Source organism: Drosophila bipectinata, chromosome 3R (assembly GCF_030179905.1).
Source record: "Drosophila bipectinata strain 14024-0381.07 chromosome 3R, DbipHiC1v2, whole genome shotgun sequence".
Taxonomy (NCBI): Eukaryota; Metazoa; Arthropoda; class Insecta; order Diptera; family Drosophilidae; genus Drosophila; species Drosophila bipectinata.
In genome coordinates this window covers 12,549,625-12,568,249 of record NC_091739.1, presented here as the reverse complement: position 1 = coordinate 12,568,249, position 18,625 = coordinate 12,549,625, and the positions used below count along the sequence as shown (strand labels likewise).

At 42.0% G+C, this 18,625-nt stretch overlaps 1 protein-coding gene across 2 annotated transcripts; it reads right to left on the bottom strand.

The window, feature by feature from the left end:
- Positions 1 to 1,579: 1,579 nt before the first annotated feature.
- On the bottom strand, positions 1,580 to 16,551 carry lab (labial). 2 transcript variants are annotated; one of them, XM_017248373.3, is made up of 3 exons: positions 15,135 to 16,551; positions 2,344 to 2,717; positions 1,580 to 2,254 (listed from the first exon to the last, which is right to left on the bottom strand). In XM_017248373.3, exons 1-3 carry the CDS (start codon positions 16,327 to 16,329, stop codon positions 1,997 to 1,999), a joined length of 1,827 nt encoding a protein of 608 aa, XP_017103862.2. In that variant the 5' UTR covers positions 16,330 to 16,551; the 3' UTR covers positions 1,580 to 1,996. The 2 variants fall into 2 exon arrangements, with proteins under 2 accessions (XP_017103862.2, XP_070137445.1); XM_070281344.1 differs by lacking the exon at positions 15,135 to 16,551 and adding an exon at positions 8,166 to 8,247.
- Positions 16,552 to 18,625: the final 2,074 nt, after the last annotated feature.

Sequence of the window (18,625 nt, the reverse complement as noted above, 5' to 3'; positions counted from 1 at the left end):
AAAAATGCTAAAAATAAATAAAAATAAATATCTTATTTATATCTAGGTCTCCATTGTAAAAGTTTAATTATTTATTCATCCATATCAAGGAATAAGATACATTCCCTTTCAATCTGAATGTAAAAGGCTGTGGGAAGATATTTGTCCAAAAGGAAACAGCTATAAGCGCATATTTAGGCTAATTCGCATTGATGTTGAAACTAAATACTATTTATGAATGAGGACTTCAATTCCCGATTTTTTTACGATATAAACTTTCACGATTTTTCACGATATACATTCGATTTCTTTAAATCGTGGAATAAAATTAGTCATCCATTTTGGCCAAAATCATGATGTTGCCCCTTTGAAAAATGGCGAAAACTGGGTCAGATTTCTGGTGGCCAGGTTTTGATTTAAGGTTTTTAAGGCATAACATTTGTTGATCGGATAGTTTTGGCCAAGTTAAAGCTACTTCCCTGAAGTAAATCAAGTCCCAAGAAAAAGAGGTGAATAAAATGGCAACTTTTGAGACACTTTTTAAGAAAAATTTCAGCTTTTTGGCGTCGGATTTGAAAAAGGAATACCATTTACGAATCAGGGTATTGAGTGGCTTTTATCTACATCAAAATATTGATCAAATCCAGAAACAATATTTTTTGACTATTTTTGGCTAAAATCATGATAGCCCTTTTAAAAATTTGGAAAATCGATGAAAATTTTAGTTGCCCATGTTTTGAATAAAAATAATGCTAGAGCAAGAGGTAAGATTGGGAAAGCATAACATTTATCGATCGGTTAGGTTTTGGTCAAGTTATGGATATTTTTCTAAAAATATTACGACCTAAGAGGTATCGTATAGGAGAATCTGTGGTATAGCTTTCCTTTTTTTGTTTTGACTTTTAATTTAAGCTCGTAATCTATAATGTGGTCTTAAAATCCTATCTATCAACTGTATGCAAAACTCTTTTGGTGAAAGGAATTTGATGAATTTCCAACGCAAAATGGTGGCCGAAATGAATCATTTTGAAAATCCTCGAAAAATCTACTGTTAGCGAACATGTGATGAATAGAATCATAATCCTCGAGCCGTGTCTGTCAATGCAATGATAGATTTGCATATGAAATTTTGGCAATTTGGCAATTTTGGGTTCTGCTACCAATTAATCAAGATATTCTGGATACCAAAAACTTCGAAGGCTATTATTTCGACGGGCCTTTTTAATAGAATTCCGCAGTGGCATGTTTTTATCACAGTAATTGGAAAATGGACTCTTAAAAATCATACGCCCTGTGGGCCTGAAATAAAACTTCCCCCAAACCCTCCTTCAGTTTAAATAAGTTCTCCACACAATTTATTAACAATTTGCAATATCTTTTATTATTTATTCATTATGCGGTTGTGTTGTACAGTTATATTTATATTACAATTAGGACTAGATTAAATATACAGACGTACATGAAGATTGTTTGACCGATTACATTCTAGCGCAAAAACGAATAACTCGGAGCATACTAAAACTTAGCTAATAATACTACAGACGAGTTGTGTGTGGGCGAGGGGTGGGGTGTAACACTATGCTATTTTGTTTTTAAATTATTTGTATTATTTAAATTTTGGATTTTGCTTTTGATTCAGTTGTTAGAAGTAAGTATTTTGTCAATTGCTCTGCGTGCCATTAAGATTAATATTTAAATAACCCTGAGTTTAGTTTATGCTATTTAGTTGAACAAACTTCTGCAGTGGCAATGCAATGTCTATGTTTAAGTATTTACAGCCCCCAGATGGCACCTCGATTCCACATGTAGGATCATACCGTTTGATTACCAAATGTTGTAAAGATTTTTCTACAATACGATGTAATTATTACTTATTTTTATTTCACTAATATAATTTATTTTTCTCTGATTTTTTGTGCATTTTCTATTAATTTATCACAACGAAATGCGTCAACATTTTGGCAGCAAACAAAACAACAACACCAATAACAATAACAATCACATCTCAGAAGAGAGTTCAACTTTGCTTGGATGTTGCTGCAGATACGGATGTTGCTGCTGCCACGGTTGCTGTTGCTGCAGCGGTCAGTTCACTGCTGCCCAGATCGCTAGTCTGCGGTTTCATCTGCAACTCCGGCGGATGCTGCTGCTGTTGCAGCTGTGGCGGAGGAACTGGCTTTTCGCTGATAACAGGACCCAGGATATCTGCTGGAATTAGGCCCTCCTTGGCCCGTTTCTTTTGTTTCATGCGGCGATTCTGAAACCAGATTTTAACCTGAAAACGGAATAGTTTTATGATATAGATTTTATTTTATTGATTTAATTATTGCTATTAAAAATAGTTAATTTTTTTGAAGTCCTCACCTGCGTTTCATTTAGCTGCAGTGTATTGGCAATTTCAATACGTCGCGCCCGTGTCAAGTAGCGATTGAAATGGAACTCCTTCTCCAGCTCCGTCAGCTGCTTATTGGTGAAGTTGGTCCGGCCGGAGTTGTTGGTGTTGCTGGACATGCTGCTCACGCCCATGCCGTTGGAAAGACCATTACCCCCCGCCGCATTGTTGCCCAGCATTAGGGAATTCTGCACGGCCAGGACGTTGCCGATCCCAACGGATCCGTTCCCTCCCACAGAACCGTTGACGACACCGTTGCCGCCGCTGCTGCCTCCCCGGCACATGTCCAGCTGGCCATTCATCTGGTAATCGTTCATATTGGCCATACCGCTGGTATGTAGTTTGGCTGCAAAGGAGAAAGGTGAAGGATATGCGAGGTATTATTACAGGTACACTAAGCGAAAAAGTAAGATATATGTAGTAATATTTGTTATATGATATCCCTTTACATTTTTCCAAGTGCATTCTTTGCTTTTCTTGTGGTTCCAACAAGCCATAAAAAGGGAGTGTTTAAGACCTCAGGTGAGCCCTGAGATCCCTTAACGTTGATCTTTAGCTGTCGCAGCTAATCATTGTGAGAGTTTAGACCCTCTTTCCTTCTGCCCTGCCCTGGACTCTCTCTTTCTGGCCATTTGACTTTTGGCTTGTTTGCGTGATTTTGCATTTTATTCATAATTTGACATGCGCCCCGTGGCTAAAGCCGACGATGATGAAAATAATTCCTTTTGGCCGTTTTGCCTTTTCATGGAAGGATTTAATGCGCTCAATAGGTTTGTTTGGAAATATTGGGATTATCCTGACAGCGGGCAGTTGCGGGCAGTTGGTGCCCCTAACTCTCAGATCCTCTGATCTCAGATTCTGACTACCTTTCACTTTATTTTGGGGGAGGAACGGGAATTATGGTATTTGTGGTTTCGTCTAAGACGTGCTGACTTTGACAGGAAAACGGATAATTTCAGGTATTCTCTTAGGTACTTTTTAGAAATCCCAATTTCTTCTGATAGTAGGGGTGTGAAATAATACTGTCTTTGCAATAGGATTTTTCCTTATAGAGCTGAGACCACGAGGCTCATAAAAAACCTTTTCACACAATCATAAATCTTAATGAACTTTCATTCAGACTCCAAACATAAATCAATTAATAAGCATTATTCGACGAAACTTACGAGTTTCATTTATGCTCGATGATTAACCTTCTTGAAGTTAAAAGGTGCCGATCACCGGCCATACTAATTTGTATTGCCCCCGAGTCCGTTTAGTTATCGAGTTGGCTTAACAGTTTTTAGGCAATTGGTTGATTCGAGTGCCATAAATCAAACGCCATGCCACTTACAATAAATGTGGTTTACAGAGCTCGAGTGAATGATGAATTTATGACTGCTCCTCCAAGTGCTGCTACCGATACCCAAATTGGCATCCAGTTTTCGAATCCGCACAGTAGCTGGTCGCGCACCTTTCGAGGATTTGGGAGCTCTGTTTGCGCGGCCCGGGTCGATAAGTGGCAGTCAGGCTGAGGAGACCAAGCTGAAAAGTCTTCTATCGTAATGCATACAGGAATGTCTAAGAAAACAAGCCCCAGGATTATGTTGCCGAGTGGCTTGGGCTGCATTTGAATTTTCCCGCAAACAGCCAAACAAAGACAAACAAACACACCCAGTGGCAGTTGCACCGTCCGCAGTCGCACTCACAATCAATACCACATTTGGCTCGAAGTAGCTGCATTCCGGTTGGGTTATCAATATGCTGCCTGCCAAGGCTGTCTTACTTTTTGATGCACTGTGGTAATACCATTACTGTTTATAGCATAATTTTATTTAATATGATCTGGACTAGACTATAAAAATCTAAAGAAAAATTTCTCTCTTTTAAGTTTTTTATATTTTTTTATAGACTACTCCCTCATGATCACAATACCTATTGATTTTTCAGTATATAGGCACCTCGAATACCTTTGTACCTTTTGTGAGATATACCTTTTGTGGTAGGCATATCTTTTGGTCCCACCGCGACACGGTGCGGCCTCTATTTGTGGCACGGCTTCTGCTGGTGTCGCTCGGGTTGTCAAACATGTCGCGGCCAGTTGGCGGCACTGTCGCTTTTGTCCGGCGCCAACCGATATCTGCTTTGTAATATTAGTTTTAGAGAGTATTATCGGGGGATCGCTTCCACTTCAATGCTTCGAATGCCGGAGCAGCAGTCGTTAGGAGAGTGTATGTAGAAGTGTAGGGACTCTGGGGGCTTCTCTTGGCACCCACCCTCTGCCAGTGAAGGCCATCTCACTTGGCGGCATCCGAGGGGTTGGGTGGTACCAGTGGGCTGGCACCATGGCGCTTAAATGACACTGTTGACAATCAATGTAAACATCCAGAGGCACTGCAGCAGAGCCAGCCGGGGATGAGCTGGGCGGAGGAGTTGAGTGCAACAGCTAGGGGCGCCACACAGAGTCAATGTAATTCGATAACATCTCAACTAGCGGTAATTACAATCGCAGGTTTAGCCCGTCAAGCGTTTGTTGACTTTTGCATATCCGTCCTTGCATCACACGGTTCTCGTGTGAAAAGCGGAAAAGCTGGGAAAATCTGAGGAAGGCACACAAGAAACCTTGATTGTCTAATCGAGTTGAGGAGAGGGTGGATTAGAAATCCCTATCACCAAGATATCTGGGGCTTGACTTACTTTCTGAAATCCCCCTGACTGCAATATCTATTCATTATCGTTCGAATATCGTTTCCTACTAACAGGTATCGCAGTATGAGCTTGTCCTTGATTTCCACACTTCAAGTACAGTTCCCAGCGGCTGTGAGTCATCGCCATCGGTTGGCAAACGGCCATTTTTGGTATGATATAATAGATATTATCATTTCTATTATGTAGGCGCCACTGCCACTTTACGGAGATCCCCCGCACACACACTGGCACTGGCACTGGCCCAGCTTGTGGCGCTGCGACAAGCTGACAATCCGGGTAGCATTACATTGGGTCCGTTTTGGGGCGATTAAATGGGCCTGGGGCCCGAAGCCCCCAGCCGTAGACGGGTAGAACGTGTACGGAATCCAGCCGGTCCGGACTGGAGTGCGTGGAACGCCGTCTGGCCGCCACGGCGGCTCAATTGATAATAATATTTAATTCGAGTGCAAATAGAAAATTATATTTCAATTAAAAGTAAATTGTTTTAATTGTTGATTAAACACTACAGCAACATCAACGTCATGTGGCGAAACTTTTGAGAACCCGTAGCACTTTCCCCTAATCTGGGGGCCATAAAAGTGCACAAAATGCTGATCGAAGTATGCTGACGATCGGTGGGTTTAGTGACGATTTGATTGATCACCTTCTGGATAATTTATGGCCTAGTCGCTGCTAAAAATGCCAATCTAGTTCATAATATTTTGCAATCAATACAATTCGTAGTATTTGCCCTTAAAGGGACAGATGTTCAACTTCACTGGCCAGAGGTCATTCCGAACTAATTGAGTTGGTAATCTCAGTCGAAAACCCTTTTATTCCGGGGGAGGGTTGACCCAGCTAATTAGGCACAGTCAACACTCTTTGGCATTTCGGGGCCTTGTTCAAACTCGGACTCTGACTGTGAGTCCGACTCTGAATCGGAATCTGACTTGACTAAACTGCCATAATCCCGTCGAAAATCCACGAGCCATGTCCATTCATTCTGTCAGTTTTATTGGCCGCCTGTCAACCCGAGACTTTTTCCACATGTCATGCGATGATGCAGTTGTATCTTGGTATCTCTACATTTCAAACACGAATCGTGAAATGCACAAAAACCAACCAAAATTCTTATAATTGTATCTACATATCATCATTCCTCCAAATCACTGTATATATATTCAAATCAAAGGTACAAAGGCAAAGTCAAGTTTTCCAGCTTAATTGAAAGTTTTGTACGGGCGGCATAGCAGACATCCCGCAGCGAATTAGTCACGATGTCTAACACACATGAAAATTGTTCGACAAAGGTATCCAAAGAGACCTTCTTGTAACGAAGCAATCCCCAAATCAACCCAAAATTTGCTGGCTGTCTGAGTCAGATATTAACCAGGTATTGAGGTATTGGGAAAATGTCTCAACTGGCGCCTAGGCAGCCGTTTCTTAATCTTGTTAACTGTCTCCCCGGAAGAAGTTTTCAATTCCTTATCGGACATCTCTGATCTGTTTGAGCCGCTCGGATGTCTGTCTGTGTTTGGGTTTGTTTGCCTTTTTTTTTTTTTTGAAAATTATGTCGCCGTCACAAAAAACACCATATAGAGCGCGATTTAAATATTTACACAGATACTCGTATGCACATATTTGTGTTATCTTAATAGCAACGTTTTGGCTACTGTTTTTTCTGTTTGTTTTATTTCTATTTTGTAGATTACGCTGAATTCCGGTAGCCATCCGATAGACTCAAAATCAAAATTGTCGACATTATTTGTACTACATTTATTAATTTTTTGGTTTGGCGATAAGAAATTGCTCAACGAATCGACGTGAAGGGTGTGTGTCTTGGAGGAAATTAAATTGGACAGGGTATATGCGGTTCAGGATCAACTAACTCAGTCACCTCCTAAATATTCTGGTGAAATAAAGGCAAACTTAACAAATGGTCGATTATCTTTGGGGGTTTCGGGTGATAATTGGCTAAAGTGCTTTCCTACCTTTCCTACTTTTTAACCGATAGCACTGACACCAGACCACTTTTGTCTAATGGCTTGTTGCTAGATATTTATTTATAAACTTTCGACATAACGCGCTGTGATTTGCAAGTATTTATAGACCTGAGCCACTAAGTAGGTGTGTTTAAGAAACTAAAACTACTGTTTTCAGGGGGTGGCTTAATGGAAGGGGGTTGGATTTTCGATCGTACAGCTGCTCTTTCGGTGTCCCTGCGTGCGTGTGTGCGTTCCCTGTGTTAATTCAATTCAATGGCAGCAGCAGCAGCAACAGAAAAAAAAAGTAAAATCTTAATTCGAATAATACATTCTGACAAGATGACGGATCACCAAACGAAAATGCAGACACACACATGTGCAGATGTGTAGATGGTCATAGTTTCCCTTTTTGTTATTCGTACATAAGTACAATGTATATACGTACATTTGCTGAAGAGCTGTTGAAATAAGGGTGTTCGATAGGGTCTAAGAAAAGGAAATACTCCAACAAAAATGGCTGCCAAATCAAAAAAAAAAAATATAGTATAGAATGTGGGCTGGCACACATGATTCTATACATACAGTCATTGCTATATATACTGGTTGGGTGTGTTGGTTGTGCGTGTGGCTGACAGTCAACACTTTGAGTGGCTCCACTTGACATGGCCCTTCCCCTTCCTTCCAGCAACTCCCCCAGCCCCGCCCTGTCCTCCAACTTTTGACGATTTAATTCAATTAATGCTTCATTCGTTCACACACAAGTCTCCTCCACATATATAGTCATGTATGGACGTACAACCAAGTATTTGCAAATTAAAATGTCAACAAAACAAATTTCAAAACATTTTGCCTCTCGAAAGGTTCCTGCTTCTCCGCCACATCGGTTTTTGGTCCTTTAGCCGGCTTTAAAAGAAATATTTTTTTGACAATGATGCTAATGTCATCATCAATCTTCGTGCCTGCCGTGGAAATTCGTGCAGACAAGACGCCCAATCCCGAGCCTCAGACGGTCGCCTTCCATAATATATCTACAACTTGGCTCATAGGCCTCCTCCTCAGGTTTGCTTTGGCTTTCCCAGCCACGACATCCAAAATATATAAAATTTTCATTAGACAAATTAACAAAATTAACTGACTGGTACTGGTGCTGGTGCTGGTACTGGGTGGTGTTTTTGGTTTTCCATCGACTTTGGCTGAGACAAGTGGCATTAGCCAAACTGGCAACTGACTTGACTTGTTTACATGAGATAATTTCAATATAATAAATCATTTTTTTTCTTTCACTGGCTTCTTACAAAAATTGAGATTTTAATTTTGTTGTTTGTCGTTGGGGTATTTTTTATAGATTGTCCTTGGATTTGGACTGTCATACAAAAGTGTTACGAGGCTTAGGCAGTACTTGGGCGTGAAGTTAAGAATCATGGGGTTCAATGTTCCAATTAAAAATGGAAGTGTTAAAATGGTGTTTTAAATTGTGATTCATTGAAAGAATTAAAACATCCAAACCCACATTTTATTCTCCAGTGTGAACATTAACTTCCCATCAACTCTCAATCAATTTTGAATCAAATCTCTTCAATCTAAACTAAGCCCCTATGGGGCACTACAATTAATGCCTTAATACCACCCTTTTGCCTAAAGATAGATAGGATACATCCATCAGTTGGCCTCGCCAACAGCGGAAAACAGTCGAAATAAAAGCAAAATAAATCACAACCAAAATCAACGCGTGTCGCCAGCCAAGTTGAAGTTCAACCGTTCATGGCTAATACCTGGCTGGCCACTAGAATGTCCACTTTAAAGCTGCCCGCCCATTGTCGTTATCTGGGCGGGGTGGATCGAGTGGAATAGGGTGACACCTTCCATATTATGCCCTCATATCGGAGAAAGAAACCCAAAGCTGGAGCACTAAAATTGAAAACAATAATCGTAACCAACAATGGAACTTCAAATTGACAGCTTTCGCTTACCATTTTATCTACTATTTTGTGGGCTACACAGAGAAAATAAAACTATTTAAATAATATTAAATAATTGTTGATATATTTATGTATTTTTTTTACTAACTTTTATAGAGACGATATATTTTTAATGAAATAATTTAGTCTAGTATAAAAAAATCTTAATTTTTGTCTTAGTGTACAGTGCATAGAGAGAATTTTTGGAATGAAATCACCTTCACACACAAACCCCCTAAGAAAACAAGACAATTGTAGAGCTCTAGGGCTCAGAGGAGACCAGCGGCCTCTTTGATTCGCAGATCAATTGCTAAATGCTCGAGCTTTTTTACAGTTTCTTACCAACAATTCAAAGCACACCGCAGAGCAAAAGTTTTCATTGCCTTAGCCATTTGTCTCATTGTCTTGGCTGGGTTTTTGTATTTTTTTGGTAGCAAATCAGTTCGGGAACAGCTTAAATTGTTGGCCGACTACTGTTTGTCTCGTCAAATGATTCATTAGGTATCGAAGTATTTTGTTTATTGCTGCCGCTTACAACGAAACTCCATTTGAGCCAACCAGGAGATACCTTCCCAAATTTCCGCATTTGGATACAAATAACAGAGGTACTTGACCAAAATAAATACTTATTTATAGGTTGATTACAAATAATAATCCACTTGGGTCAAGTATTTGACGATTAGCTTCTCTGGAAATATATTTTTAGTAGCACTAACTTAAAAATAAATATATTTCTGTAGCATAAGCCACCACAAATAAATCACAATCAATTACCCATGATTTGATAAGCCCTATCAGATCGGCGACCAGGAAGAAATTAAAGTTCTCTGGAAAATCGAAAGACTACCATGACTTTGGGTAATTTTTGCAAAAAAAAAAAAATACACAAATTAAGAACAAAGGGAAAAACCAACGATATTGAGCCACATTTATCGTCGATATCGATTTGGCCGGGTTGGGGGTTGGGGGGGCTGAGTGTGTTTGTGCTTGTGTCAGGGCACGTAACGCGATACTTCTTATATAATTTAGTAAATTATACACTTGAAAAGTATTAAGGCAGCCAGCGACGACAGCGGCGAAGGAAACGGAATACGTAGCGCCATGGATATAGAGAGAACCTTGGGCCAACCGAATGCAAACAGCAGATAAGATATCCGTATCCTCCGCTTTTGGCGCACTGTTTGCACCAAATGTCCGTTCAAGGCAAACAACTCCACGCTACCCACAGATACCCACATCACCTCCCCGTCACCCTCGCTGTGCGTATATTTGTGCTTAATATTACATAACACAGTGGCAAGGAAGGAAGGACATCGGGCAAGCGCACCCCTGCCTGTCATATCCTTTAATGCAGTTGTGGTTGAGCTGTCTGATATTTTCACAAAAATGGATTTCATTTTTCTAAAACGTACCTCTTGATTGCATGGGCATGATGGACTTGATATTCAGGTAGAGACCCATTCCAATAAAATCCTAAAGCAGTGATATGGTTTACTTCATTTATTTCATTTTTGGGAGCAGTCATACATACTTCTCCTGATATCCCTCACCCCTCACTGGCTGTCGGCCAGACTGGACTAATGTGCTTCTCATGTTGTCTCCGCCCGGACTCCGGGCCAGAGCCAAACTTTATGAAAACTGACATTTTAGGTGTGTAAATGTCACTGAGGCAGTGCAGGCCAAGTTCGGCTAACAGGCGAGGTATGTTGGTATGAGATAGGGTTCTTTTTGGAGGTCCAAAACCGAGCAGACCCTATCCCACTTAAGTGGTAATTATTGTAAGTACCGCCAGGGGCTTATCGCCTAACAAATCGATTCGTTGATCGGACCAAAAAAACAAAAGGGTCAAAGGTTGAAGGCTGGGCTTCTTGGGGTTCTGCCATTTCCCTTGGAGTTCTAGGCCCCCCTCTTCAAAGGGTCAAGAAATTTAATAATACGCTTTCGAAAATGTTAACTCAGCGCGCGCCAGTGGACAAAATTTGTCACGACACATGCCATACATTTTTTTGGCCCCGGTTTGGTGTTTTTTGTTTTCCTTTAGAAGTTTTGGTCATTAGAGGTGACAAGGTGAGGGAGTACCCCAAAGGTTATTATAAGTTAGAGAACTTATTTAAATTAGTGACTAGATTCTGTACATTGGTCATGTTTGTGTTTGGAAATTGAGAGATATTTCTTCTAAGAGTATAAACTTTTTTGGAAACTACTTCACGAGACCATCTCTAAGCCAACTAACCTCGGTGACGGACCCCAGCCACTGACGGGGTCTGAACGATGACGGTGACAGACAGGCGGGCGGGTCTCTACTCCAAACTCCCGACCCCGCACCTCTCAGTTCTGAGCTCGGTTCGGCTCGGTTTGGGCAAGCGTTTGATGTTATCTCGCATTCCTGGTGGTCACTTTTCTATCCACAATATCATTTCATTTAAATAGTCTGCCTCATTTTTTTTCCAAGGGGTTTCGTTTTTTTTTGTTTTTTGGTTCTCGTTCGCTGCCGTTGGCTTGGCTTATATTTCTTACCAATTTTTGTTTTGAAATGCACGTAATTAATTCATTTCGTTTTCATTGTGGCACATTCGTCGCTCTTCGGGTCGCGTCGCGTGTTGGTGTCAAGAAATATCAAAACATCACATCAAATAAATGTTGAATACCCCAAGCGAATGTCCCCCCCCCCACTCTATCCAGGGTGCCTGCACCGCCCCTTCGACCTCCTCGGCAGTGGCCCATAAAACTAACACCTTTTGCAACCTTTTGGCCAAAAAAGTTCTGTATTTGGTTTTTTTCAGTCTCTTTTTCGATGTCGACTAACATTTATGTTAATTCGGGTTTCCTTCACATTTGTCAGCTCTTTTCATATTTCATATTTTCCCGACTTTGGCTTTGCGTGTGGAAACTCCCACCCCGCCTCTCCCACTGGGGAGTGGGCGAAGCTCTAGAAACAAAGTGGTAGATCGTTTAAAAAACAATAAAACACGAACAGTAACAGTAACAGCAGTAGAGCAACCTCCAGTTGCCAGGCATTAATTAAACTGTTCTACCACAACAAGCCGGACCCGCCCCGATGGGAACTTTTCAATTATGTTATGGCCCATCAAAAGGCCAATAAAAGTAAACAAAATTATCACCAGCCGAGGGCATAAACAACCTAGTTGGGTGCTAATAGGGGATAGATGTGGCCAGAGATATAGGCCTAATTCAATGGTAAAAGGTGAGTTAGCAGCCTAAATCTTTGGTTTTTCAAAATTTGGTTAGAAGAGTCCAAGAGGCTCTTTCTAAAAAAAAAAAAAGAGATACTCTGCTAATTCATTTATAAACTTGGAAGAGTTCTAAATACTTTAACCCTGACATTTAGATGATGGATACGTTTTTGGGGTTTATGCTTGGTTTTCTGTTTGCTTTCTGTTCGGTTTTTTTTTTCAATTTTAGCTAATTTTAGTTTTATCTAGGTGTCATCATAATCTTGTCATAAGCATTTTCGAGATTTCGCACATTGATTGATATTGGTTACTGAAAAAATAGAAAGTTCCGTGTGTGCCATTCGAATATCTTAAACCGATTCCTAGTCAGTGACAAATCCCTGTAAAAATGTGCATTAATCTTTGTGGCAATGGGAGCGACTTCTCGATTCGAAAATCTTTCTTTCCTGCCATCTGCCAACTCCTGTGCTTGGTCTGGTTATTGAAAAATGCTGATTAACACATTAGAGAACTTTTTGAATCGAAGACTGGTCCAGACTTGGCTGGCAGTACGGGATTCGGCTTGGATGGGCTGGTGTGCCCGCGGATGCCAATATGTCGAATGCTACCATTTATAACCATGATTGCTGATTATGCTGTTTCCCTGCCTGAAAATGGATGACATGACAGATGGACCCAAGCATGTGCGCTCACAGCGAGATGCCCAAGCATCGGGCTTGGGGCATCCAGTATCCAAAGATTCCAGGGGAGCCGCCGGAGTCACGAGGCAGCCAGATCATTGCTCAGTGACAGTTCGGTTGCAGTGAGGCTCAAACGAGAGACTCTTATTTAAATAATCATTTTTTCTGACAGCCAACTTGACTTCCAGTTCGGCATGCCGAGAAGCAGCCACTACCCTCCCATTCCCCTCCGCCAGCAGCCACCCATACCCGGGCTGCAAGTTTCATTCTTGATTCGAGCTGCATCTCCCGGCCGCAGGCTGCACGCTTTAATTGTTTGTTTGACTTGCGGTCGCCCCTGCACCACACAGAGAGAAATATTTATAATAAACTATATTTAAGGATCTCCTACAAACTTTCCTAAACAACAAGCCTCTTTAAATCATTGTTCTCTACAAAAAATCTTACGAAAAGCCTATAAATGTTAATAATACTTCCTTTAATTACTTTTTTGCTTTCTTGTTTGTTATTAAATTTTCACTTAATTTTTTACCGTGCACATTACACTGCTTGGACTCCACCCTGCCACTCTCCTTAGCGCCTGGTTCCACTTGCACGCGTCATTCCAGGGGCTTTTGGGATTGTATTTGGGTCTCGCGGAGCGTTTCGTTTTTGGGTGCGGCGCGTGGGGATCTGGGATCTTGGATCGGGAATCTGGGATCTCAGATCGGTTCGGCCGGGTCTCTGTGGCGTCGTTTAATTGAAAACGATGCATGTAAATGACACTTTTCAGCATTAATAAGCAAATATTTGTATGATTATTGGTGTAGCCAAGGGATTAACGTTTGAACTGTAAGTGGTTGGACGCTCGATGTCCCGATATCACCGATCACCGATCAGCGTCAGTTGTGCAACTGGCGACTTGAACAGGTTAAGTGCATTACGAACCAGAAACGGGGCAGAAACCAATCAAAATTGGTCAACAGGTTTCGAAGGTGGTTCGGAGTACTGCCATGTAGGTAGAACTTCTTTTTGTTTAAAAATAAAAACCTAGGACTAAGTCTACAATGATGAATTATATCCAACAAACCAGACTTTTGAATGAAACCTTAATCTAGATTCTATAAATGCGACTTTCGGAATTCCATATTCATTCAACTACTAACAATTATCTCAAATTTCAGGGTGAGTCGTAAACATTTGCTTAAATTTTATTCATCTGACCTCAAAGTTGTTTAAAAATGGCAATTATTAGCTTAGGCTAGGAACTTGTTTCGTGCAATTCATGAAATTTAAATTCAAAAAGACTTGTTTTTTTCGGATAATCAACATTTCATTTATCATTTATGAATATTTTATACTTTTTTTATTTATCGTTTACTTTTATTTATCAGCCCAAAATGTATTTTCTTAGCTGGCTAATTCTGAGATACAAAACTCCACTCGGCAATGTGACAAGTGACAACCTGACTGACTGCACAGGCATTGACAAACTTATCTGAAATATGCAAGAAATATGCCAAAGGAGAGTCCCCGAGGACGGCGAAAATTATGAGCGGATCTTGGGGGGGGATGGGGGGTCTTGGGGATCGGAAGAATTGAGATTGGCAGCCGGAGAGGGGTGCAGAATCTTTGGCATTTGAAAAGACATTCTTATTTTTAGGTGACATGCCCTCGGTTGGACGTCTCTCTTGACTTTCTGTCTGACGCATCAACTTGTATTTGTCTGATGTTTTAATTTTTTTTATTTGAGAAGTGCTAATTGTTTATATTGTTGCTAAATCTATTTAATTCTTAAAAATATTTGTATTGTGGTTGTGCATATTCCCCTATCTGATTAAATCTTAATTTATTCTTTTCAGCTAATCTGTGATCTATGGAGAGAACCATTCGAGTTGACAATACTGTCTAGCTGTCTGTAGTGAGTGAAAAGCTGAAATGTGGCTATTAGCTTAATAGGAGGTTCTATGGATGCCTCGGGGGCTGCCTAATGGGAGGTTGTCATTCATTACAGCTCCGTGTGCATAATCGAAGGTGGTGCCAACGTGTAGAAATGTTTACAACCTTAAACTGGTTGAAATCAAGTAAAATAAATTAGTTTCAGATACCTCATTACTCTAATGGGATTGTTTTAGAAATGTATCTGATAATAATAGGAATATTTAGGCAATTATGGTAGCAAACAAGATGGTGTAGCATGTAATTCAATAAAAGTTTGTAATAGTTTCTCATTTCCGATATATCTTTTAAATATTTATTTCCTTAACAAAATACCTTATAATTATTTCTGAAACACTCACCTTGTGGCTTGGGAACATTCCTTTTGAGCTGCATCCACTTGTAGGTGATGGCGTGGTTTGGCGATTTTGATTGTGTGCTCGCAGAATGTGCCCCATTCGAGGCCGAGGCAGTGGAGGAGGAGGTGGAGCTGCCAGGCGAGATCACTCCGCCGCGTTGCTGGCGGGACATTCCTCCATTGGGTGACACCGAGTTCTGGTGCTGCTGTTGCTGCTGCTGGTGTGCCGCTGGCGACTGATTCTGTGGGTGCTGCGCCTGCTGGTGTGCCGCCTGCTGCTGGAGCTGGGCATTTTGCTGCTGCGGGTTGCTGGCCAAATTGGCCAAATGCCCATGAGCCAGGCCATGATGCATGTGGGCATGCATGCCCAGCGTGTCCATGGCGTCTAGGGTGTAATGCTGCTGGTGGTGCCACATCTGCGACTGCGTGGCTTGCTGCATCATGGCGTCCGGCTCGTCTAAGATTAGTCCGGGGGCGTAGCTGGCGTGCAATACGGCGGGGTACTTCTCCTCAATAGGCCCGGCGTACCCATGGACCGCAGCCTGGGCCTGGGCCGTGGGATAAGTGCAGTCCAGGTTGGTGTACATCATCCCATTCTCCGAGCTTATGATTGCTCCCTGCTGCTGTTGCTGCTGCGGATTGCTGGCGTTTGTGGCAGTCACGGGTGAGTTGTTGGCGGGCGGTGGCACTGTCGCCACTGCCGCGGTGGCATAGTAAGAGGAGTCGCTCTCGTAGTAGGAGTCCGCCGGCGAGTGACTGGTTGGGTGGAGAGGAGTACCCGGATTGCCCATTCCCGTACTGGTGGTAATCCCGTACTCCGCTGCACTGGGGCTGAAGAGGTGCGAGTGGGGGTAGAGTTGTTGCTGCTGCTGCTGTTGTTGCACCACCTGGTGGTTGCCTTGCGGCGGTGGTGTCAACTGCGCCTGCTGCTGGGGATAGTAGCTGCCGGGCGAGCTGCTCTCGTAGCCACTGTAGGTAAGATGTTGCTGGTGTTGCTGCTGGTGTTGCTGTTGCACCAACTGGTGGTGTTGCTGCTGCAGGTGATGATGCGTCTGGTTTTGCAGCTGCTGTTGGCCAAAGTAGCTGGCGGCATTGCCAGCGGTGCCGGGGGTGGTGCTGCCTCCGTAGCCGTCGTAGGCATTGGCGTGTGGGTGGTGGTGGTGCGGGTGGTTGCCGTACATGCTGCTTACGTCCATCATATTGTCCAGCCGGAACCGCACTTGCCTCAAGCTTTAAGCACTCTCTGAATATTCACTTCACTTGTACCTTTTTTATTTTGGCCACTTGAAACACAGTTAATGGGGAAAAAACGGAAAATACGCGACGGTCGGTGGCTCTATATCGTTATCAAAATACAAACACGAACCGATGACGATACGATGGCGACGTAGACGACGATACGACGTGCTGCCTGCCCGCTTACCAAGTCGTGACTGATTACTGGCGGTCCGCACCCGGGCCAATTCAGGCCATCCAGTTGCTCGCCGCCCGTTTAGGCCACACCCACTCGCCTGGCATACAGTTGTCTCGCCTTCGAAGTGGTGTCGTGCCACTCGCTCGTATGGGTTGCCATTGCGGCCACACTTGTCTACCCTTATAGGCGGCCTGCCACCGGGGGTTAGTCATATATTCACTACCGGTTTTTGGCAGTTGCCGTTTCCATTTAGATTTTCGAGTTTTGTGTTTGTCCATGTCGTTTTTACTTTTTGCCAGTCGACGTGGCAGGAGCGGATTTAAAGGGGCCTCAAATGGGGGCACCTGAAATGGGGGAGTTTAAGATATGGTAGGATCATAGATGGAACTAGGAAAACTTTCAAGTTTAGACCCTTTCGTGTTTAATGGGACCCAGAAGACTTCTCTGAGCTTAGGAAATCTTTGGATATAGAAAACTTAACTGTAGATCATTTAAGCATGTTCTGAAATATTCCTTTACGTCTAATCTATTAAAGAAATGCAAGTATGTAATATAATATTATCGTAATAATGTTGGCCTAATTAGAATTTAGTTTCTTCCAGAAAATTGACTATCATCAATATAAATTACTAGTTTTATTATAAAATCAACACCTTAATCAACTATTGACCTTACTAATTTAGTAATTATAGTCACCCTCAACACCTCATTCGATTTTAAAATAAAATAACACAAATCATCAATCATAAATATATAATAAAATAGCAACACATAATTTTCCACACTTTCTACATTTTACTTGTGGACCTTTATCGTTTTCCGGCTAATCCGCTCCTGCCTCCTGCTGATAATATTAAAAGTTACGCCCCTGCCCATGCTCATGTCGACGTCTTGTTTTAACTGGAAACCCTGTGTTTTGTATTTGTTTTGTGGTTTTGGCACGTTTTAGCACCTAGCCCAACTGAAAATTCCCAACTGAATAGAGGGGCAGGCAGGTAACACCGAGGAGCTTCAAACTAGGAGGGGGTACACCGGGTCAGGATGGGAATTGCGACTATGAGGAGCTGCGGCGAACGGATGCTGACTGCGGCAGCTGTCAATCGTCATTTGCACATATGACAGCTCATCTACGGCAGTAACTGAGGAATTTAAATCGACGTCGAACGACTTCCCCGTCTCCAGGCATTTTTGACTCTGTCTCGGAATCGGACTCGGAGCCGAAGTCTGACTCAGTGGGATGCAATTCGTAGGCGCCCCCTACGAGTTATCCGGTGTCCGTCTCTGTCACTTGGCCTCAGATAGAGATACAACGCTCAGATATCTTCATGCACCTTTCACGCACAATGCATCATCTTTGGCTGTCTGTCTGGAAAACTTCGTTGTTCGCTCCTTACTTTTTGGATTTTCGGATTGGACACTTTTTTGTGATGGTTACTTTATTCCTTTTTTTGTTACAACTTGATTGACATTTTCACAAGTTTTTGTCTCTATACTCGTAGAGCTGCCAGCGGGGAAGGGGCTGTATAGTGGCCATTGCTTTCGTCCTTTGGGATGTTTTTGCCCAACGCTCCAAGGTGATTTGTTATATTTTTCGGACAGCAGCAATTAATAGTAACAGGATGTGTGCGAGTGTCTTTCCTCCACACACTCGCACACACCCCAAAAACTCTATTTAGCCAACTTACCTCGGTCCAATCCCAGTCCCAATCCCAAAACGGAAACTGTCCCACATGGTTTAGGCAGACAGTTATATAAGCCTAGGTATCCTTGTTTCCGCCATGGGATGGGTGGCCAACTTGCCTGAAAATAGTTGCGCAGTTGGGAATACATAGGAGATAGTTTTCCTTCTCAGTTGGTTTTATTTTATTTGAAAAGCTTTTCCAAAATATAAGACTTAATAACCTTTATAAAATAAATAACGAAGAATAAAACTAGTGTTTATAGGAATGTTTTAAGAATCTTGCATTGTTAATGAAGATTGTTTGTAAAATATCCCTAAAAAGTATTTTTTTTTTTATAATAATATATTTGATATTTTAAACAAATACCCCCAACCATCTCTTCAGGGGGAGAAACTAGCT

What these genes read in the sequence shown, in the direction of transcription:
- lab (XM_017248373.3), bottom strand. Translation starts at nt 16,329, where the DNA reads ATGATGGACGTAAGCAGCATGTACGGCAACCACCCGCACCACCACCAC. An exon ending in GAATGTTCCCAAGCCACAAG is followed by an intron (nt 2,718 to 15,134) that starts GTGAGTGTTTCA and finishes TCTCCTTTGCAG; the next exon opens with CCAAACTACATACCAGCGGT. An exon ending in TGCAGCTAAATGAAACGCAG is followed by an intron (nt 2,255 to 2,343) that starts GTGAGGACTTCA and finishes TTCCGTTTTCAG; the next exon opens with GTTAAAATCTGGTTTCAGAA.